The sequence below is a fragment of the Mustela nivalis genome, assembly GCF_964662115.1.
Source record: "Mustela nivalis genome assembly, chromosome: 14".
NCBI classification, from domain to species: domain Eukaryota; kingdom Metazoa; phylum Chordata; class Mammalia; order Carnivora; family Mustelidae; genus Mustela; species Mustela nivalis.
Window position 1 is genome coordinate 87,890,932 of NC_139033.1, and position 22,519 is coordinate 87,913,450.

At 46.7% G+C, this 22,519-nt stretch overlaps 1 protein-coding gene across 4 annotated transcripts in view; it reads left to right on the forward strand.

Annotated features, from left to right (window-relative positions):
* Positions 1 to 14,851: 14,851 nt before the first annotated feature.
* LOC309847563 (SEC14-like protein 3) overlaps positions 14,852 to 22,519 on the forward strand; it is a 34,228-nt gene continuing 26,560 nt past the window's right edge. For 2 of the 4 annotated variants that reach the window (XM_082698135.1, XM_082698134.1), the window contains exons 1-2: positions 14,932 to 15,072; positions 18,547 to 18,622. Coding sequence is in view for 2 of the 4 variants with exons in the window: in XM_082698133.1 (XP_082554259.1) it covers positions 15,019 to 15,072; positions 18,547 to 18,622 (130 nt within the window). In the remaining 2 variants the exon portion in view is untranslated. Of the gene's footprint in view, positions 15,073 to 18,546; positions 18,623 to 22,519 lie in introns of all 4 variants that reach the window. The other 2 variants (XM_082698133.1, XM_082698136.1) reach the window with 2 other exon arrangements.

Here is a 22,519-nt window from a genome sequence, read left to right on the forward strand (position 1 = left end):
CCCCAACTTCCCCAAAGAACCCTCTGTCATTTACAACAGCTTTGATCTACCACTGCCCTCTCTGGGTCTCATGCCCCCCCACCCCCAATATCTCTCCCCAGCTGGCTGCTGGCTCACCCTAGCATGGTCAGCCCTGCCCCTGATATCTCACACTTAGGCCTCAGTAAACCTCTTACATCTGTCCCCGAATTTGACTTTCTCACCCACCCTGTTTCTGGAATTCCTTCTCTTAATTCAGTTAATGAATAGTTCAAAACCCCTTCCCTGGGTGCCTGGGTGGCTCAGTGGGTTAAAGCCTCTGCCTTCGGCTTAGGTCATGATCCCAGGGTCCTGGGATCGAGCCCCGCATTGGGCTCTCTGCTCATCAGGGAGCCTGCTTCCTCCTCTCTCTGCCTGCTTCTCTGCCTACTTGTGATCTCTGTCTGTCAAATAAATAAACAAAATCTTTAAAAGAAAAAAAAAAATACCCTGCTATTCTCAGGTCATTAGAGAGCCGTCCCCCATCCCATCCTGCAGGGACTCCTTGGCCAGATCCGGGGCATGTGTCATATGTTTTCTGGGGCCCTTGTCCAGCCTGTGTTATTTCAGTGCCTGTTGGTGTCTGCTGCCATCAGCTTGTAAACTTACACATCTTTCCATGGATTCTCTCCTTGGGTGGTGACTGCCTGTCCAGACTCTGGACAGTCGTCCCTAGTAAATGGTCTTGCATCCATCCCAGTTCAACACACACCACAGAACAGTAATGCAGACTGCAGGTGTCTGTTTGGGCCCTGAGTGCCAGGCATTAGGCCTGCAAACTCTCTCCGGCTCTCAGAAGCCCCCCCCTTCTGAGGGTCAATGCAAACTTGGTCATGCAACAGTGATTCTGACAGCAGAGCAAAAAGCCCCTTGTGCATGTCTCTCCCTGCTGCCCCGGGCAGGTCCGGGCTTGTGCACTCACCCAGGGCCTCTGGGACACCACTGCCCTGCAGCCATAGCTGGGGCTGCTAGTGTACCTTACGGCAGAGGAGGAAAGCAGCCTGGCGGTCCCTACTCTGGGAGCACAGATGGCCCTGGGCCCAGAGTGTGGTGGGCTCTTGAATATACATAGCTAAGGAGTTGGCGGGACACACAGGAGTTCTTGACATTTCCCATCCAGTGTCCACTGACAGTCTCAGCACTGGGCCAGTGCATAGCATGGAGCAAGTGCATAGCGAATGAATGAATGGATGAATGAATGAATGAATGAATGATGCCAAATTCCTCCTTTGCTCTGTGTAGGGCTGATGCATTGCTGGGATGATCAGCTAGGAGGCTCATCCCTTGTACTAGAACCCTAGGGTCTCCTGCCTGACCCCTGGTCTCCTGAGCCTGGGCTGCAAGCTGGCAACCAAATGCAGCCTCCATGAGCAGGACCCCCTCATGGCCCACAAGCTGAACTCAGCAAGCCACAGATCTCAGACCAGCCTTGCCACCAGACCAGGCCCCAGGGCCTGAGTTCAGGCTTCGAAGAACTAGTCCCCCTTCCAAGGATAGGGGAAGCTTTGGTGGGGCTCAGCCACGGGACTCTTCCAAAGTCCTTTTTTCTTTTAAAGATTGTACTTATTCATTTGCCAGAGAGAGAGAGAGCACAAGCAGGGGAGCAGCAGAAGGAGAAGGAGAAGAAGGGACTTGAGCCTAGGACCCTGGGATCATGACCTGAGCTTCAGGCAGCTGCTTAACCAACTGAGCCTCCCAGGCATCCCTCTTCCAAGGTCTTACTGCTCATTCTACAGCTCCAGCCTCTCCTGTACAGACTTTTGTCTCTCTACTCTCCTCAACCCTACCTTACGCCTGGCTTAAGCTTGTATGCCAGACATCCTTTCTTCCTGTCTCTCTGTGCTTCCTCACTGAGCGTGTCCTGTCCAGAGGAACTGGCCAGGCCCACAGGGCCCATATGGTGACATGTCCCAGCTGGGACACCTGGGGTTGGGGGAAGGCAGGGCCTCCAGAGTCCTAGGCTCTTGATCTGTGCTTCTGCCTTTGAGGAAAAAAAGAAAAACAAACTTGTGTTTCTCCAAAGTTAAACACAGAGGGGCACCTGGGTGGCTCAGTGGGTTAAGCATCTGCCTTCGGCTCAGGTCATGACCCCAGGGTTCCAGGATCAAGTCTCTCATCAGGCTCCCTGCTCACTGAGGAGTCTGCTTCTCTCCCTCCCTCTGTTGCTCCCTCCCTACTCATTCTCTCTCTCTCTTTCTCAAATAAATAAAATATTTTTTCTTTTTTTTTTTTAAAGATTTTTTATTTATTAATTTGACAGAGAGAAATCACAAGTAGATGGAGAGGCAGCCGAGAGAGAGGGAAGCAGGCTCTCCGCTGAGCAGAGAGCCTGATGCGGGACTCGATCCCAGGCCTCTGAGATCATGACCTGAGCCGAAGGCAGCGGCTTAACCCACTGAGCCACCCAGGCGCCCTAAAATATTTTTTTAAAATTGTTAAACATAGGGGTGCCTGGGTGGCTCAGTGGGTTAAAGCCTCTGCCTTTGGCTCAGGTCATGATCTTAGTGTCCTGGGATTGAGCCCCACATCGGGCTCTCTGCTCAGCAGGGAGCCTGCTTCCTCCTCTCTGCCTGCCTCTCTGCCTACTTGTAATCTCTGTCTGTCAAATAAATAAATAAAATCTTTTAAAAAAACCTGTTAAACATAGAATTGCCATATGGCCCAGCAGTTCCACTCCTAGGTAGATATCCCAAAGACTTGAAAACAGGGGTTCGAACAAAACCTGTGCACCCGCATTCACAGCAGGACTATTCACAAAAGCCAAAAGGTAAAAACAGCCCAAGAGTCCACCAACAGACAAATGAATAAATTCAATGTGGTTTATTTACACAACAGAATATTATTGATTCATAAAAAGGAATGAGGTACGAATACAAGTTAGAATGTGGATGATCTTTGAAAACGCGGTGCTAAGTGAGCAAAGCCACAAACAAAAGGTCACATGACGGAGGATACATTTTATATGAATTATCCAGAATAGATAAATGCATAGTGATAGAAAGCAGATTGGCGGAAGCCAGAGGATGGGGGAAGAGGGGAATGGCGAGTGACTGTTTAATGGGGATTCTCCTTTGGGGTTGATGAAATGTTTTGGAAGTAGCTAGAAGTAGTGGTTGTACAATATTGTGCATGGACAAAATGCCACTAATGGTATGCTAAAATTTTCTGTTAAGTGAACTTTATCCTAATAAGAAATTAAAAAAAAAAAATAACACTTGTGGGAGTGCCTGGTGGGTTAGTTGGTAGAGCATGTGTGTCTTGAAGTCGGGGTCACAAGTTTGATCCCTACTTTAGGTGAGGAAATTACTTAAAAATAAATAAACAGACAAACAAATAAATAAAACTAAAGTAATATTTGTGGATTCCTTTCCCCCAATATAAAAATAACACACATGCAAAGAAATACAATCCACAGGGAAATATGGCTTGGCCACACAGTCATGGAAAAATAAAAGCTACATACAGAACAGAAGGGCTGACCAAATTTATGAAGTCAGACTTTATAAATAGGTAGGAACGGGGTCAAGGAATTAATGGGCACCAGGGGCCACACAAAATAACCAAGAAGGACTGTCAATAGTATGTTTTAGGGACTCCTGGGTGGCTCAGTCGGTTAAGCAACTGACTCTTGGTTTCAGCTCAGGTCCTGATCTCAGGGTAATGATGAGAGTGCCTAGATATCATGATCAGAAAAACACCCAGTAGGGCGCCTGGGTGGCTCAGTGGGTTAAGCCGCTGCCTTCGGCTCAGGTCATGATCTCAGGGTCCTGGGATTGGGTCCCGCATCGGGCTCTCTGCTCAGCGGGGAGCCTGCTTCCCTCTCTCTCTCTCTCTCTCTGCCTGCCTCTCCATCTACTTGTGATTTCTCTCTGTCAAATAAATAAATAAAATCTTAAAAAAAAAAAAAAAGAAAAACACCCAGTAGGTGTTATAAACAAATGAAAATCAGGTCCTCCTTAGCAGTCCCAGTAGGCTGGCAAGGACAGTGCTCTGCTCCAAGGCCAAGCCCAGCTGCCCGGGCCACTCCCTGGCTCTCCCTCTTGCAGCCAGCCTTGTCCCTCTGGGCTCACACTCCACTTCCCACCTGGGTCTGCAGCACTTCTGCTAAGTTCCCCCGGCTGATGAGAACCGAGTGGCTTCACTGGTTCCCAAGGCTCCAGCACTGGTCTCTGCATTGCCTTCACATGGGCCTCATGACCACCCTGCAGGGTGGGCAGAAGGGTCTAGTTTCCCAAGAACAGACAAGAAAACCGAGGCCCAACAGAAGGGTGTCGCCTGCCCCAGATTCCACCCAATTAGTAAGAGGCACAGATGGGATTAGACTGGTCTTTTTTTTTTTTTTTTAAAGATTCTATTTATTTATTTGTCAGAGAGGGACAGAACTCAAGCAGGGGGAGTGGCAGGCAGAGGGAGAAGCAGGCTCCCTGCTAAGCAGAGAGCCAGACATGGGGTTGATGTCATGACCTGAGCCGAAGGCAGCCGCTCAACCAACTGAGCCACCCAGGTATCTGCAGACTCGGTCTTCAGGATTCCAGGGAGGATTTTTTGCTGCTTTGGTGGTGGTTTGAGGGGCATTGTAGGTGGAGGGAACTGTCTGAACAAAGGCTTTGAGCTGGGAAAGCTTTGTATAAGGTATACATAACTTGTATAAGCTATACACCTCGTTCAGAGTCAAGTTGCCCTCACAGATTTACAAAAGCTGTTATCGCGTATTAAGTATCCTGTGTGCTCTCTCTCTCCATTCAGGCATGTGAATTCCTGTGTAAAACTTGAATAAGCTATATACCTCGTTCAGAGTCAAGTTGCCCTCACAGATTTACAAAAGCTGTTATCGCATATTAAGTATCCCGCATGCTCTCTCTCTCCATTCAGGCATGTGAACTCTGTGTACTCTGCACAAGTAGGGGTATGCGTAATCATCCACATGGCTTTATTTATTTAAGTATTAAAGTTCTTATTTGTTTGAGAGAGAGAGAGAGAGCGCGCATGCAGGTGTGGGGGAGCAGGGAGCCCAACGCAGGACTTGATCCTAGGACCTGGTGATCACAACCTGAGCCAAGCATGCTTAACCAACTAAAGCACCCAGGCACCCATCGACATCGTTTCATATTGGTTTCCTCCCAGCAGCCAAAATTGATGCCAGGCTTACCCCACTAAGAAGGAGTCTGCACGTGGGAACTCTGGCCACATTCTCGGGACCATGGAAAAGGGGTTTCCTCTCTGTGCATTCAGGTTCCTGGGATTTCCAACATTTATCTCAAGAGCAAACCTCTTCTCTATCCTTTCTCCCCAAGCTCTTCCTCTGGGAAGATGGTTAGCAGTTGGCCTCTAAGGTCAGACTCACCTGGCATGGCTGCTTGCTAGCTGAGTGACTTTAGTCAAGTGGTTTAACCTCTCTGAGCTCGTTTCCTCCAGTGCAAAACAGGGTTGATAGTAGTACCTACATCACTGGGTTGTTGGGTCAAAAAAAAAAAAAAAGGCAATGAAAAACAGATTATCTTACTCAGTGCCCGTCACAGAATAAGTGTTCGGAAGATAGTAGTAATTATTATTATTATCAGCCTCCACAGGACAGAGTCTGCTTGAGATTCTTTCTCTCTCTCCCTCTGCCCCTCTTGCTCATGCTCTCTCTGTAAAAAAAAAAATAAATAAATAAATCGTACACAATGGATGTTGGCAGAAAGCAGAGAAAGGGGAGCCCTCTTACACTGCTGGTGGGAATGTAAGCTGGTGCAGCCACTCTGGAAAATAGTATGGAGGTTCCTCAAAAAGTTGAAAATAAGGTTATCCCAGGACCCAGCAATTGCACTACAAGGTATGTACCCCAAAGATACAGATGTAGTGATCCGAAGGGACACGTGGCCCCCAATGTTTATTGCAGCAATTTCCAGAATAGCCAAACTATGGAAAGAGCCCAAGTGTCCACTGACAGAGATGAGTGGATAAAGAAGATGTGGTATATATGCACAATGGAATATTACTTAGCCATTAAATCTTGCCATTTGCAACAATGTGGTTGGAACTAGAGGATATTATGCTAAATGAAATAAGCCAACCAGAGAAAAACAATTATCATATGATTTCATTCATGTGTGGAACCTCAGAAACAAAACAGAGGATCATAGGGGATAGGAGGGAAAAATAAAACAAGATGTGATCAACGGGGGAGACAAACCATAAGAGACTCTTAACCACAGGAAACAAACTGAGGGTTGCTGGAGGAGAGGTGGGTGGGAAGTTGGGCTAACAGGGTGATGGGCATTCAGGAGGGCACATTATGTAGTGAGCACTGGGTGTTATGTGTAACTGATGAATCATTGACTTCTACCTCTGAGACACATAACGCACTATATGTTAATTAACTGAATTTAAAAGAAGAATAAATTAATTAATCTTTTAAGAAAAACACCAGTATCTTCCAAAACTGTGCTGTCCAAAGCAGTGGTAATTGACCACTATTTAAACTTAAGTAACTAAAATAAAAAATTCAGTTCAGTTCATTTCAAGGGCTCAGTAGCCACATGTTAGTGGCTGCTGACAAAGACTTTCCCCTTGACCAAATTCAGCCTGGTTTCTAGCAGCTTGTGCCTGTGTCCCTAGGATAATCCCAAACCCCCTAATATGCCCACTGAGAAAGCTTGCAATTATACATCCTTTCTCTATTCCTTTGAGATGTAAATCATATACCACTCAAAACTGTCCCTCAAGGACCTGAAAGCCATCTCTTTGAAATGCAGACATTCAAGGACATGACTTTTTTTTTTTGACGATTTTATTTATTTATTTGACAGACAGAGATCTCAAGTAAGTGGAAAGGCAGGCAGAGAGAGAAAGGAGGAAGCAGGCTTCTCACTGAACAGAAAGCCCAATGCAGGGCTCGATCCCAGGAACTTGGGACCATGATCTGAGCCGAAGGCAGAGGCTTTAACCCACTGAGCCACCCAGGCACCCCAGGACATGACTTTTGATCCTGTTCCCAGTTCATGTAGGAGGATAAAAGGATAAAAGCTTAACTTGGGGGACAGGGGTGAGTGGGAGGGGCGATACTTGCTCCAACTTGCACTGTTGTCTGCCTTAACTAGTGCTCAGCTTTGTTTATTTTTTTTTTTTTAAGATTTTATTTATTTATTTGACAGAGAGAGAGATCACAAGTAGTCAGAGCAGCAGGCAAAGGGGGGTGGGGAACCAGGCTCCCTGCTGAGCAGAGAGCCTGATGTGGGGCTGGATCCCAGGGCCCTAAGATCATGATCTGAGCTTAAGGCAGGAGCTTAACCCACTGAGCCACCCAGGTGCCCCAGCTTTGTTCATCTTTGACATTATGAAATTAGACAGTGTGGACATAGGACATGTGGAAAACCCTGTGGAGCAGTGCTTCATATGATGATGACATCATCAAATATTCCTAAGAGGGGGCCACCCAACTGATCCTTCATCTCCTAGGAGAGGAAGCCTCCAAGGAGCTCAACTGATAAGGGAGAATATTAAAGAAGCAAATCAGGTCAAAATATAAAAAAGCATTAAAAAAACATTTTGGAGGAAGGACAGGCATTTTATTATTTTTTTATTTTTTAAAGATTTTATTTATTTATTTGATATCAAGAGAGGGAACACAAGCAGGGGTCGTGGGAGAGGGAGAAGTAGGCTTCCCGCCGTGCAGGAAGCCCCATGTGGGGCTCCATCCCAGGACCCTGGTGTCGTGACCTGAGGCAAAGGCAGACTATTAAGGACTGAGCCACCCAGGCACGCCAGGACGGGCATTTTTTTTTTCAAGATTTTATTTATTTATTTGACAGAGAGAGAGATCACAAGCAGGCAGAGAGTCAGGCGTGGGGGGGGGGGGGAAGCAGGCTCCCCAACAAGCAGAGAGCCCTATGTGGGGCTCGATCCCAGGACCCTGAGATCATGACCTGAGCCGAAGGCAGTGGCTTAATCCACTGAGCCACAGCCCCCCCCCCGCTTTTTTTTTTTTTTTTTTTTTGAGACAGGACGGGCATTTTAAGTTGTAAGCAAACAAGCAAAACTTCTGTAAAAGTTGTAAACTTTAAATCTGGTTGAAGTAACAAGTAAAGTTTATAGTCAGTTCAGTGTGGCTTTAATTCCCTTTGCGAGAAAACCCCAGGTTCCATGTCCCCTGCTCTGGCAAATTGGCCCATAACTCAGAACCATAATAACAAGGAGTATCTGGTGAAAATTTTACACCCAAGTTACAACTCCAACAAAGTAACAAAAGATGAATATTGAAACTCAGCAGAGATGTCAAAGTATAGAGTTGGAAGCCTGTGGGGAGACTAGAGGGAGATATGAAAGCAAGTAAAGAAATAACCAATAAACACATGAAGTTCAAGTGGGATGTCTAGGAACAAGCCTTAGTATAATTGTAGTAATTCTGGGGATCATTGGATTTCTGCCTTTGCTGTTCAGAGTAATCTGAAGTGCTCAAAACTCTCCGTTGGAATGAATTTCTAATTTAATAATTAATTTAATAAGTCCCACACACCAGGCCCTGAGCGCTATTCAGCCTTCCATATTCCCCTGGCAAGTCTGCCCACAAGGTTATGGTCTGGGACAGAGGTGAGGCTCTGACATGTCCCCGATCACCATTTGCTCCTCTACTTCCTCCCCTACATCCACCACGAATTTATGCAACAACCTCCTGACAAGTTTCCTGTTCTGAATATCTTCTGTCTAGGTCATTCCTCACCCCTGGGCCATGGTTCTCTTCCTGACACTGGGGGAATCACATCGGTTTCTCCTTCTAAAACTTTCAAAGGTCCCCCACGAATGAAAGGACATTGCCTGAAGTGCCCAGCCTGGCCTGAAGTGCCTTCCTGATCTGACCTCAATCTTTTTGAGGCCCCTGCCTTTACAGCCACTCTCTCCTCTCTTACCTCTATGAGTTTCTTGAAGTGGTCAGCTCTATCTAGAATATTCTTCTCCCATTCCCACCTAGAGGCCCAGCTCAAAGACCATCTCCTCTGGGGGACATCCCAGGACAAGACACCCGTTAGTGCAGTGTTCTTGCTTATACCTTTACTAAAACACTCTATCTTCAGGGTGACAGGACAGGTAGTAGTTAAAGATCCAGGCCTTCGGTATAGACAAATGAGGGTTCAAACCCTAGTTCTGGGTCTTACCAGCCTCTTAGTTGCTGCACATGCAAATGAGCACACTGGTACAATGGTGAGCACAGCAAATATTGCCTGTGCCTTCATGGGGTTGACAGTTAAGGGGATGAGTCAAATAGTTGAGCCAATCAATGTCTAATGAGAACAATACTCTGGAATACAGAAACAGGGTTCTGTTTGAGCATTTAACTGCGGAATCAGAGGAATTGCAGCACTAACAAGACAATGTAGAAGGAGGTAAGGTAAGATGGTCAAGATGAAGAGAATAGCATGTGCAAAGGTCCTGTGGTAGGACAGAACATCAAGGGGAGAGAGATCACTCTGTGCACTCCCTGCCTGATGTTCTGTGGCTTGGTAAAGGCAGACCTCCTGGCTTTTGTAGAGAAAGAAAGATAGAAATTCACTTGTGGCCCCAGACCCCTAACCTATGTTTTTTTCCTAGTCCTAGGTCTTCAGAGTAGTTGGTCAGGCTCCCACTGCTCACCTCTCTCTCTTTCTCAGGCCCTTGCACCACCTCCCACCCTAGAGTTAAAGAGCAGAGGGGATGTGGACATGCCACCCTGAGGTCACCCTGAGATGGTGGTGGGAGCCAACAAACCTTCCCCCAGCTGCCCTAAATCCTAATCTTCACCTCCCAGGCAGGCTCAGGCATGAGGCCACACCCACCCCAGGCATCTGTGTCAGGGAGACACTCCCTCCCAACCCCTGCACCAGGGGTAACCTATGCCCCATTCTACATATTTGGAGGGACATCCAGTAGCATTTGTTGGGCTGAGACGTCTGCAGGATAGGACTGAATTAGCCATGAGGTGAGGCAGAGCTGGCAGGGGCTTCCGCAAAGACCGATCCCACTCCAACAGTGGAGATGCCGTTTGTTCACCCCCCACAGAACTTCCTTCAGTTGGCAGGCTAGACTACAGGCTTGAATTAGGACCACAAGCAGGCCACCTATGGCCACCGACAGATGCCTGGAGTTTCCAGAGCACCCAGAAGGTGGGAGGGAGAGACAGTGAGCGCAGTGAGTGGGCAGAAGATGTGAGATTAAGGTTATACACCATCACGACACCATCCCTGTAGTTTAGCTTCTCAGCCCATGGCTCGGGGGACCGAGAGAATGAGCTTGGGAAGGTTGGGGGGTAGATAGACCCATCATGGAAGAGGGGCATCTTCTGTCCCCCCAAAGCCTCAGCATCCAGATGCTTAGACTGAAAGTCCTCCATGCCCAGCCAGTGGCTGACGTTCGAGGAGGTGGCCTCACCCTACAGTTTCAGAGGAAAGACATCAGTGCTGTGTCAGCATGACAGGACCTGAGGGTAACCTGGATGCAGGGAACTTGTCAGGTAGAAGGACACAGCACGGTGGTGAGTGCCTGGACCCATACCAGCCTATCTGGGTTCCCATCCTGGCTTTGTTGCATGCTGGCTCTCAGACCTCAGAGGCTCCTTGAACTCCAGTTTCCTGGTCCCTAATTGGGGTAATAATCATGCCAATGTCAGAATGCACCAGGAGGACTAAGTGAATGAACCCTGCATTGTCAAAGAAGGCAACTGCTAACCACTTACAGTAGTTTGCTGGGATTGCCATAACAAAGTACCTCAAACCAAGTAGCTTACACAATAAAATGTATTCTCTCCCAGTTCTGGAGACGAAAAGTCCAAAATCCAAGTGTCAGCTGGCTTGGTGCTTCCCATGGGAGGAAAATCTGTTCCCTGTCTCTCCTCTGGCTTCTGACAGGTTCCCGACAATCTTTGGCATTTCTTCGCTTGTGAGAGCATCACCTCCATCTCTGTCCTCACAGGGTACTCTCCCTGTGCGCATGTCTGTATCTGAATGTCCCCTCTTCATAAGGATACCAGTCACTTTGGAATAGGGGCCCACCATTCTCTTGTAGGACTTCACCCGAATTAATTACATCTGCGATGACCCTATTTCCAAGCAAGGTCACCTTCTGAGATACTGGGGATTAGGGCTTCAACATATGAATTTGGGAGGGGACACAATCCAACCCAAAATATGACATGTGGCTTATTGAGCATTTGAAATGTGGCTAGTTGGAATTGAAATGAAAGACTGCATACTGAGCTGAAATGCTAAATACACACTGGGTTTCAAAGACTTAGTACATGGGTGTTTAGGTGGCTTAGTTGGTTGAATATCTGCCTTTGGCTCAGGTCATGATCCCAGGGTCCTGGGATCGAGTTCTGCATTGAGATCCCTGCTCGGAGGGGAGTCTGCTTCTCCCTCTGCCTGGCACTCTCCCTGCCTGTGCTCTCTCTCTCTGACAAATAAATAAAATCTTTAAAAAACACACACACACAAAGATTTAGTACAAAAAAAGAATGCAATATATCTCACTATTAATTTTTAATGAGATAATTAATTTATCTCATTAATTAATCATATCGATTATGTTTCAAGATGATAATATTTTGAACACCCTGGTTAAATAAAGCATAATTAAAATTAGATTTTTAAAAACGTGGGTGCTAGAGAATTTAGAGTTACCTATGTGGCTTCCATTGTTTATCTCTTGGACGCACTAAACTAATACTTACAAAGCCCTTAGGACAGGGCCTGGCCCATGGAAAATACTGGCAAGCCCTTGATAAACAAAGCCTTCTCTTAGGAGGTGACTCCTTACTTGTGGCATTTTAAAAATACAACTTTTCCCACTTCTCAGAGCTGGGAAAAGCTGGGAGCACATTTCTTACCCGATTCTTCTTCTATTGTATGGATTTCATTTTATAATCTGGAAGCATATGGCATATATAATATGGTCTTGTCTTTTCCAAATTGTTTCGTGGTTTTTTTTACATGTGGTTATAAACTCTTCATCAACCACATTAAGCACTGTGGCTTCCTAAAAAATTGTTTCCAATTTTCCTATTAACAGTGCACACCTCAATTTTAAGCTGAAAATCCTTTCTGGTAGTTAGGATTAAAAAAGAGAGATTTAGGAGTGCCTGGGTGGCTCAGTAGGTTAAAGCCTCTGCCTTCGGCTCAGGTCATGATCCCGAGGTCCTCGGATGGAGCCCCACATCAGGCTCTCTGCTCCGAGCCTGCTTCCTCCTGTTTCTCTGCCTGCCTCCTCCTGTTTCTCTGCCTGCCTCTCTGCCTACTTGTGATCTCTGTCAAATAAATAAATAAAATCTTAAAAAAAATATATAGAGAGAGATATTTATTTATTTTAGAGAGAGAGTGTTTGGGCGGGGCGGGGCGGTGCTCAGAGAAGGAGGAAGAGGCAGAGGGAGAGTCCCAAGGAGTTTCTGAGCTATGCGGAAGCCCAACTCGGGGCTCCATCTTGTGACTCTGAGATCATGACCTGAGCTGAAACCAAGAGCCAGTCGCTTAATGGCCTGAGCTACCCAGGCACCCCTGTTAGTTAGCAATTTTACTGGACAAAGTGATAAAATATTGAAGGATCCTAATGCACTTTGTCAGGTAGTTTCCGAGAAAAGGTGAACCACTTTCCAGTCCAGCCGCAATGTATAAATGTCTCCATTTCACCAACTTCTACCTTTATCATAGTATTATTTTAAAAGTTGCGTGTGGAAAAAAAAAAAAAAACAGTTGGGGGTGTATGTGCATTTGTGTGTGAGCCTTATTTGGTTTGCTCTGTTTCTATTTTGTTGCTGATTTGGCTGAGGTGGGGGCGGGGGGTGGAGTATCTTACTGATTGTATCCCCATTTTTATGATGACCTGGAGGGTTAGCATTTATCCACTAGATCATTTCCCCTGTGCATTTTCCCTTCTGATAATTAGTGTTTTGAGTCCTTTGTCCATTTCTTAGCGCCTTAGTATTTTCCTTATTAGTTTACATGCATTCTTTATAAAGATATGGATTTTGCACATTTTATTTTTTACAAATTCTCATTAGCAACTGCTGACTTAATTGTGTGTCTTGCTTAACAGATTTTTGTATTTTTATGTAGTCAAATCAATTGATTGTCCCCTTTGTGATTTCTGTCACTGCTTTCAAGCAAAGGCATGCCCTTCCAGAGACAAGGTGTCTGTTTCACTTTCTTTTTTTGAAAGATTTTACTTATTTATTTGACACAGAGAGAGAGAGAGAGAGAGAGATATCACAAGTAGGCAGAGAGAGGGGGAAGCAGGACCCTGAGACCATGACCTGAGATGAAGGCACAGGCTTAACCCACTGAGCCACCCAGGAGCCCCATACACTTTTTCTTAAATGAAGATTTTAAATCCCTCTAGAACAGTGCTGTCCAAATCTTTTTTGTTTGTTTGTTTTAAGATTTTATTTATTTACTTGAGAGTGAGCCAGAGAGCAGGAGTGGTGGGGAGGGTCAGAGGGAGAGGGAGAAGCAGGCTCCCTACTGAGCAGGGATCCTGATGTGGCACTTGATCCCATGACCCTGGGATCATGACCTGAGCCGAAGGCAGTCGCTTAACAGACTAAGCCACCCAGGCACTCCAAAATCTTAAAAAATAAATAAATAAAATCAAATAATTCTAAAGTATATATTAAAAAAAGAAACAGATGAAATTAATTTGAATAGTTTTTATGAATTTATTTATTTATCCCAATATATCTTATTAATCCCAATATATCAAAAAAATTCCCACAACATGTGATCAATATAAGAATCATATTTAATTATATATATAATAATATATAATATGTATAATATATAATATTATATATATTTATATATTAATTATATTTAATTAATTAATGAAGTATTTCATTTGGGGGGGGTATCACGTCTTCGAAATTTGGCATGTAAGAGCCCATCTCTGTTTGCGCTAGTGACAAGCTGCCGTCCCAATACTTAACAGCCACAAGTGGCTCTGTGGCCACCAGATTGGTCCGCACAGGTCTGGAATTTGGTTCAACCCAGAGGGAGGGGCAGAGGGGGAAGTGTTCTGATGGTCTGATCTATCTCCCCCTGCACCTTCACCTTCCACCTGCTCCTCTTGACAATTCCTGCCCGGCCAACCTGTGTTTTTCTCACCTTTCTCAGTGACCTCTACCTGGTTCCTGGATGCCATGTTGGCCACCTGTGTCAGTCACCCACCACCCGTGGCCTCTTGACTCCACCCAGGGCTTCCAGCAACTATAGCCACCTGCCTTCCAGCTACAGATCCTACCCAGGGGCTCACCAGGGGGCCATCCCAGAATTTCCACCTCTGCAGCTCCCTGCTCTGGAGAAAGTATTAATAATAATAGTAATTATAAAACAGTATTCCTAACATTACATACTGACTGGATGTGGAATGCCAGACTAATCCGTGGCAGATCTTCTTACCTAATCCTCCTGACCGTCTTGGGACTAGAACCTTTTTGCCGGTAAAGGCTCCCATCAGTCAGTGAACACAGAAGTGGGGGGGAGCGCGGTGTGCACGGCACAGCCTACAGTCAAGGCCAGGGGAGGGAGGTTGGGGTCCCATGGGCCGAAACTCCTGAGGATCACCTAGAGGGTTGAGACGGGTTTATGAAAAGTTCCTCCATTTTGCTGGGAAAGAGGATCTAGGTGTGTTCCCCCACAACTTGCCCACATCTCCTTTATGAGCCCCTCCCGTCACCTGCCACGCAGGAACCTGTAGGATTCCCTGATGAGGATGCTTGGAGATAGCAGCGTCTGCTGCCTTCCCCTCGAGTGAGCGTTCCGGGACCCCTCGGGGGCGGGTCACCTCCCTGCGCGCTGTAGGGTGCGTCCTAGCCACCGCCAGTAAAACACCCGGAGCCGAGGCGAGAAAGCAGCGGGGCGGGGCAGGGCTGGCGCTTTCCCGTTGGGGCGGGGCCAACATCTGCTCGCCCAACGAAACCAGGCAGCTGCAGCGAGGCCAGGCGGCGGGCGGGCAGACTCCTGGCACACCTGCGCCCCTCGACTCCTGAGCCCGCCGGGCACCATGAGCGGCCGAGTCGGGGACCTGAGCCCTCAGCAGCAGGAGGCGCTGGCCAGGGTGAGGGGGCTTCACGGGTGGGAGGCTTGGGGAGGAAGGAGCTGCTGGACGCTGCCCACCCCGGGTGGAGCCCCCATTGTTTAGATGGAAAAGGGACCCTTCAGGGCATCTTTGGGTCCAGCTCACCGTGCCCCTGGGCACAGTGGCTGAGGCAGACATATACGGGACACAGGACTTGAGCACTTCTCCAGGCTACACTGGGGCTGAATCCAGCTTTCCACTCCTGACCACAGAGTCTTGGCCCTTGTCCCCTGGTTGTGGGAGTAGGGTGGTGCTGCCATCCCTCTAGGCAGCCTTGGGCAGACAGACCAGCAGGTCTCCTGCTCCTGATTGTGACATTTGTTTGTTTGGCTTCTCTTTGTGGTTTTCAGACTCCTGGGGCCCAAGCTTTCTCCCTGTTGTCAGTGTTTCTGTTAAAGGGGAATGGAGGGGGTTTGGAGACACTCCTTCTGGCTGCAGCTGAGAGTGTCACGCCCTGGGGAAAGGAGAGCATATTCTGGTCTCAGGGGCCACAGCATTAATTTGATTTGGAGATGGCTGGGCCTGCAAACTGTGACTTCAGGTTAGGGGAGGGAGGTGACGGCCCTGGCTCACACTTTGGGCCCATGAAGGGCAGGCTTCAGGCTTGTGGAGAATGGTTTCTTTTGCGGCTCCTACCCTGGGAAGGGTCCTCCAGGAGGAGTGAGGACCCCTGATGAAGGAGGGGGACCCTGGATCAATTCTTAGTGAAGGAGAGAAGGGTCCAGGTGAAGAGTGGGGGGTCCTGGATGAATTCCCAGGTAAAGGAGGACTTTCCAGGAGTAATGGGTCCTGAGCTGAAGGAGGAGTCCCCAGGCAAAGGAGGAGAGGAAGTCCCCTGTTTAGCCCTCTCTCTACCCACTAGCAAAGGCCTCAGGGGAGCCCTGGATGCTAGGCTCATGGGAGGGACTGGACACCTGGACGACACCCCCGTTGGGGGTGAACTATGACGGAAATGCTTGTGGGTCAAAAATCCTTAAACAATGTAAAAAGAGATTATTATGATTTTGTTTCCATTATTTAGAAGAAATGAATGCTAGTTGTTTTAAAAATTAGGGAGAAAAAAGAAAGTAGGAAAAAGAAATCACCCACGGTCCCAGAGGTCTAGACAACCACTCCTAGGAGCATTTCCTTCTAGGTTTTTCCGAAACCTAGTTTCGCCACCTGTGGTCACGCTGCCAGAGGCTGCCTTCTCCATAAGGCATCATTGTTAAGATAGTTTTTCCTTTGGGGCACCTGGGTGGCTCAGTGGGTTAAAGTCTCTGCCTTCGGCTTGGGTCATGGTCTCAGAGTCCTGGGATTGAGCCCCATGTCGGGCTCTCTGCTTGGTGGGGAGCCTGCTTCCTTCTCTCTCTCTGCCTGCCTGTCTGCCAATTTATGATCTTTGTCTGTCAAATAAATAAATAAAATCTTTAAAAAAAAAACAAAAACAAAAACTGTGAGATAATAAATATTAAAAAAAAAAAAGATAGTTTTTCCTTCAAGTTACTCCAGGCTCTTCCCAGTACCTGCTTGTGGCTTTGTTTTTTTTGTTTGTTTTTTAAGTTTTTTAATTTATTTGAGACACAGAGAGAGAGGGAATACAAGCAGGAGGAGTGGGAGAGGGAGAACCCAACTCCCCGCTGAGCAAGGAGCCTGATATGGGGCTGGATCCCAGGACCCTGAGCCAAAGGCAGATGCTTAATGCCTGAGCCACCCAGGCACCCTGTGGCTTTCTGTTTTACTTGATGTGCGTTCCAAGGATGGGGTGGCTTTGAAACTGGAAGATGTGGACTCCTCATGGCCTTGAAGCTTCCTTACTCTGTCCCCCCTCCAACACCCCAGTCTCCGTTCCCTCCTCCAAGAAGCAGTGATGTGATGTGACTTTTTCTCCTCCTGCCTCAGGGTACATCCTGGCATTCAAAGGAGGGACTCTGGTAACCTGGAGGGGCTGAGGGGTGCAGAGTTACTGTTATGTCCTCACTCTCCCTAAAAAACTTCCTCAGGAGCCCAGAGGCTGCACCTGATCTGTGTGCCTTGTGGGGACTGGGGACTCGGGGTGGTGATGAGAGCTGGTGCTCTTTCTTGCTCACGTTACTGGAGATGTTTCATCTTATTTGTTTTTCATCATGTGACCAATACATGAACACTTTCTTGTTTTTTTTAATTTTTAAAATTTGTTTAAAAAGATTTTATTTATTTATTTGACAGAGAAAGAGATCACAAATAGGCAGAGAGGCAGGCAGAGAGAGGGGGGGAAGCAGGCTCCCCGCGGAGCAGAGAGCCCCATGTAGGGCTCGATTCCAAGACCCTGGGATCATGACCTGAGCCAAAGGCAGGTCTTCAACCGACCCAGCCACCCAGGCGCCCCCAAACATACTTATTTTAAACATGATCCATAAAGCTAAAGGAGGTTTGGTGGACGGCGGTCAAGATAGCTCCTATGGTTTTGCTAGCATTGGCTTCTAATCCTAAAGTTCCATTCACAGGTTCGCCTGCAAAGCCACCCCTCCAGGGCTTGCCTTCAGCTCCCAGACCTGAGCCCCAGTCCCATACCCAGACTTTAAAACATTTAAAAAAAAAAGATTTTATGTATTTATTTGACAGAGATCACAAGTAAGCAGAGAGGCAGGCAGAGAGAGAGGAAGGGAAGCAGGCTCCCTGCCGAGCAGAGAGCCTGACACAGGACTCGATCCCAGGACCCTGAGATCATGACCCAAGCCGAAGGCAGCGGTGTAACTCACTGAGCCACCCAGGCGCCCCCCTACCCAGACTTTAAACTCTGCCCGTCGGCAGAGGCTCCCGTCAGCAGGTTAGTCCCTCTCTTTCCCCAGCCTCAATAGCACTTGATGAGGCATCCCCTGCTTCTCTTGAAGCTCCTCCCTGCTGACCTTTGCCTGGGCTGTTTCCACAAAGACTCCACTGCCCAGAGCTCTGGGCAATCCACGTTTTGCAGAATGCCCACATTTTTCTGGCACCAGCTACAAGCCAGGACTGCCGCTAAGTGCTTTGCCTGTACACACTCCTACGATTGGCACAAGTTCATCTTTATCCCACTTCACAGATTAAGATACTGAGGCTCAGAATGGTTAAGTAACTTGCTTCCAGATCTAGACCCTCAAGGTACAGTATCAAGGGCAAGGTTCCTAAATTCTTCTCGTTTGCCTACATCCGATTCACTAGGGATCTTTGTCAAAATAGAAAAAGCAGGACCCCACCTCAGTCCTGTAGAATGAGGATCTTAGGGAGAAAGAGAACCCCCAGAATTTGAGAAGGACCTAACTCTTCCTGCCATGGTGGGCTGAGGAGTGCTCCATTCCCGGGTGGCAGTCAGCAGCTGCCGCTAACTGTGTGGTCCCCACCCTGCAGAGTCCCTGGGTAGGACTGATTAACAGACTGAGTTCAGGAAGGGTTGTGGTGGGGTTGGGAGCCCAGGGGTCACAGGAGCCCCTTTGACCATTATATCTCCCTCCTCAGTTCCGGGACAACATCCAGGACCTGCTGCCCACCCTGCCCAATGCTGATGAGTACTTTTTCCTGCGCTGGCTCCGAGGTGAGGCTGGCAGGACCCGGGGTGGGGGTGGGCAAAGGGGAGAGAGGGAAAAAGGGGTTCAGGAAAGCAGGTGCAACTTTGGGAGACAGTGCTACCGAGTGGGAAACGTAGGCTCTGGAATCATCCTGCTTTGGGTAGAACCTGAGTTCCCCTCCAAATTGGTATGGCATAAAAACTCCATTGAGCCTCAGTTTCTTAATCTGTAAATGGGATGGGAACACCTCCCCAAGGATTGCTGTGAGCACTAAATGAGAGAGTGTAGCACCTGGCACTGGGTGGGCATATGGTTGAGGTGAGGTTAGAGTTCACACCTGGGAGGTTCTCAGGATGACGGTCCCGGCCGGGCCTGGAGTCAGATAGTCCCAAATATACTCTTCAGGACTTGCCTGCAGGTCTATCTGCAGATCCTTGAAGAGAGCGCAGTGTCTTTCCCTGAGGGAACTTGGCCCAGCAAACACTTCAGGAAGTGCGATTAAAAGTAGAGAAGGAGTTTCTTCCAGGAATTGCCACAGGAGTGTAAAATTAGAGAAACAGAAACCTAGGGGGAGAATTCATTTCAATTCAACACACCCCCATAGAATGGATTCTGAACTTGAACCAGGATTCTGAACTTGAACCAGAAGGTTGAAATCAGGCCGGAGAGTACACACACAGTGAGATGATGATGCCAGCCTTGGAATTGGGCAAACCTGTGATTGAATCCCAACTCCGCTGTGCTGGCAGTGTGACTCAGCAATCACTCATTGTCTCTCGGCCTCACTTTTCTCTTCTGAGTAATGGGTATAATATTGGTCTCCCATCTTCCAGATGCTGTGAGTCAGACATTAGGTCATGGGCAAGCACAGCACCTACACCGAGGAAGCCCTCCCTTCTGTTCTGTTTGTTCTATTTGATTCTATTTTTTAATTATTTTAATTAATTATTATTTTCTACAAACTATTTTTTTGAATGGCTTTAGGTTTACAGAGCATTGTGAAGGTAATACAGGAAGTCCCCACACACACTGCACCCAGTTTCCCCTATCATGAACGTTTTAGTTCCTATGGTACGTCTGTTACAATTCATGAACCAACACTGATACATTATTATTAACTAAAATCCCTACTTTGTTAAGGTCACCTTAGTTCCTTTGTTCCAGGAGCATATCCAGGATGCCATGTTACATTTAGTTGTCATCTCCCTAGGCTCTCTTGGCTGTGGCAGGTTTTATTCTGGGTTTTGTGTGTGTGTGTGTGTGTTTTATTAAAGATTATTTATTTATTTATTTATTTGTCAGATAGAGAGAGAGAGAGCGTGTGCGCAAGCAGGGGGAACAGCAGGCAGAGGGAGGAGCAGGCTTCTCGCTGAGCGAGAAACCCATATGGGACTCCATCCCAGGACCCTGGGATCATGACCTGAGCTGAAGGCAGTTGCTTAACCAACTGAGCCACCCAGGTGTCCCTTCCATTGTGCTTTTTTTTTTTTAAAGATTTTTATTTATTTATTTGACAGACAGAGATCACAAGTAGGCAGAGAGACAGAGAAAGAGGGAAGCAGGCTTCCTGCTGAGCAGAAAGCCCAATGCGGGGCTCAATCCCAGAACCCTGGGACCATGATCCAAGCCGAAGGCAGAGGCTTAATCCACTGAGCCACCCAGGTGCCCCCCATTACGCTTTTAACATGTCATGTCCATGTCATTCTCCTGGGCTAAAGAAGGAGTGAGGACAGTAGATTTCTTTCTTTTTTTTTTTTTTTTAAGATTTTATTTATTTATTTGACAGAGAAAGAGAGCACAAGCAGGGGGAAAGGCTGAGAGAGAAGGAGAAGCAGGCTCCCCGCAGAGCAGAGGAAGCCCCATATGGGACTCAATCCCAGGACTCTGGGACCATGACCTGAGCCAAAGGCAGTGGCTTAACCAGCTGAGCCACTCAGGTGCCCCAGGACAGTAGATTTCTTGAAGCCCCATAAGACCTCTCTCCTCCTCTGGAGTCTTTCTGGATTTAAAAACCAACTTTTCCAGTCCCTGGTGCGTCATTGAGAAAGGAGTGAAATCACAGACCCTGTAGGCTGCTGGGTCATGGCAAAGGAGAAGGATCTAAGGTTGGGAGAGAGGAGACAGGGTATCCTGATGCCTCCCACTTTCTGCTGAGGCAGACCAGCTGACATAGCCCCGTCCCCTTCAACTTCATCTCTGTAGCTGCCCTCCCTGCCTTACTAGCTTAACACCTGGGCAGCAGGAAAGGTGATCTCTGGGGCTGAACTTGGAGTCTTTTGGCTCAGGCCAGATGCAGAAGGGCTCACCGTGACCTTCCTTCAAGTCCCTTCACGTTTTGTTTTGTTTCCATCCTATGGCTGCGTATCTCTGCCACTCAGATGCTAGCTCCATGATGGCAGGGTCCGTGCCTGCCCCATACTTCCAGCCTGGCACGTAGTAGGTGCTACTAAAAAAGCTATGAGTGCCCATCAATAATGCCCAAACCACTTCCTGTAGAACAAGAAACCGCCCTAGTTCTCAGTAGGAAATCTCCTATACACCAGAGTTATTTCTTTTAGAAGCCAATAAAAGAACATTATAGACAGTTATGCACAAACAAATTTGAAAATCTCAATAAAATCTGTGCATTCCTTTAGAATACACATATAAGGCCAAAATCCAGCAAGAAGAAGATAGAAACCTCCAAGACCAGTAAATATTAAAGACATATAAATGGTACTAAAAAGCTTCCTTCCTTCCAAAACCCAGACCCCAGTGGCTTTACAGATGAATTTTCCCAAAGTTTTAAGATTAGCTGATACCTGGTTTTACAAATTGTTGGAGCTGCTTTAAAATATATATTAAAAAGTGAAAGTTACTTTATGAAGCTTGGGTTAATTTGATTCCAAAATTAGGTCAGGACAATAAAAGAAAATTCTAGGCTTGTTACACTTGTTAATGTAGGTGTAAGGAAGCCTAAGGGAAACATTACATAAAAGAATACAATAAGGTATTTAAATTACACAGCATGATCAGTGGGAGTTTATCTTAGGTGCAGGAAGAATTCAATATCAGGCAATCTATCAAAGTCATTGAACACATTTATAGAATTAAAAATGAGAAAGTATGTTGCTATCTCAATGCAGGAAAAGCATTTGAAAAGGCTCATCTCCTATTTATAAGATAAAAACAAAATAAAAATTTCTTAGCAAACTAGAAATCGAAAGAAATTTCCTTGGCTTGGCTTATTAACATTTATGCAGCACACACCTTACAATACGTGTTGCCAGTTAAGAAGTTTTAGATGCATTTTCTTTAAAGTCAGGAACAAGAAAAGGATGATGTCAAGCAGCATCATAGTTTAAACAGAACTAGAGATCCTTGCCAACATTATAAGGAAAGAAAAAAGTAATCTAGTCTATAAAGACTAGAAAGGAAGAGTTAAATTTCTTTTCCAGGTTTAGGACATTCATTTCTAAAATAAAGCATCACATTTTTAATTAAAGTAAACTTATATCTTCAAAATAAGTAACCACAATAATAGTTAATAATTTACTAAGAAGTCCTTGGGAACCAAAAGATATTATTCCTGTTTAACAGATTAAGAAACTAAGACTTAGAGAAGGTAGGTGAATTGCTCAAAGTTGCACAACAACTAAAGGGACAAAACTAAAATTCAAACCCAAGTCTGTTTGACTCCAAAGCCTATGCTCCTCACTACCCCTATCACCAAGGGGGTTTGTGTGACTACGGGGACATCAAATACTACAGGCCGGATCAGCCTCTGGGCTGAAAAGTTTACAAAGGCTTGGATACTGAAATCAAGGACTTCCAAAGTCTTCTAGAGAATTAAGGATCCTTGCTTTTTAAAAACGTCCGGGGGTGCCTGGGTGGCTTAGTTAGTTGTTTGAGAGGTCAACTCTTGACTTCAGCCTAGGTCACAA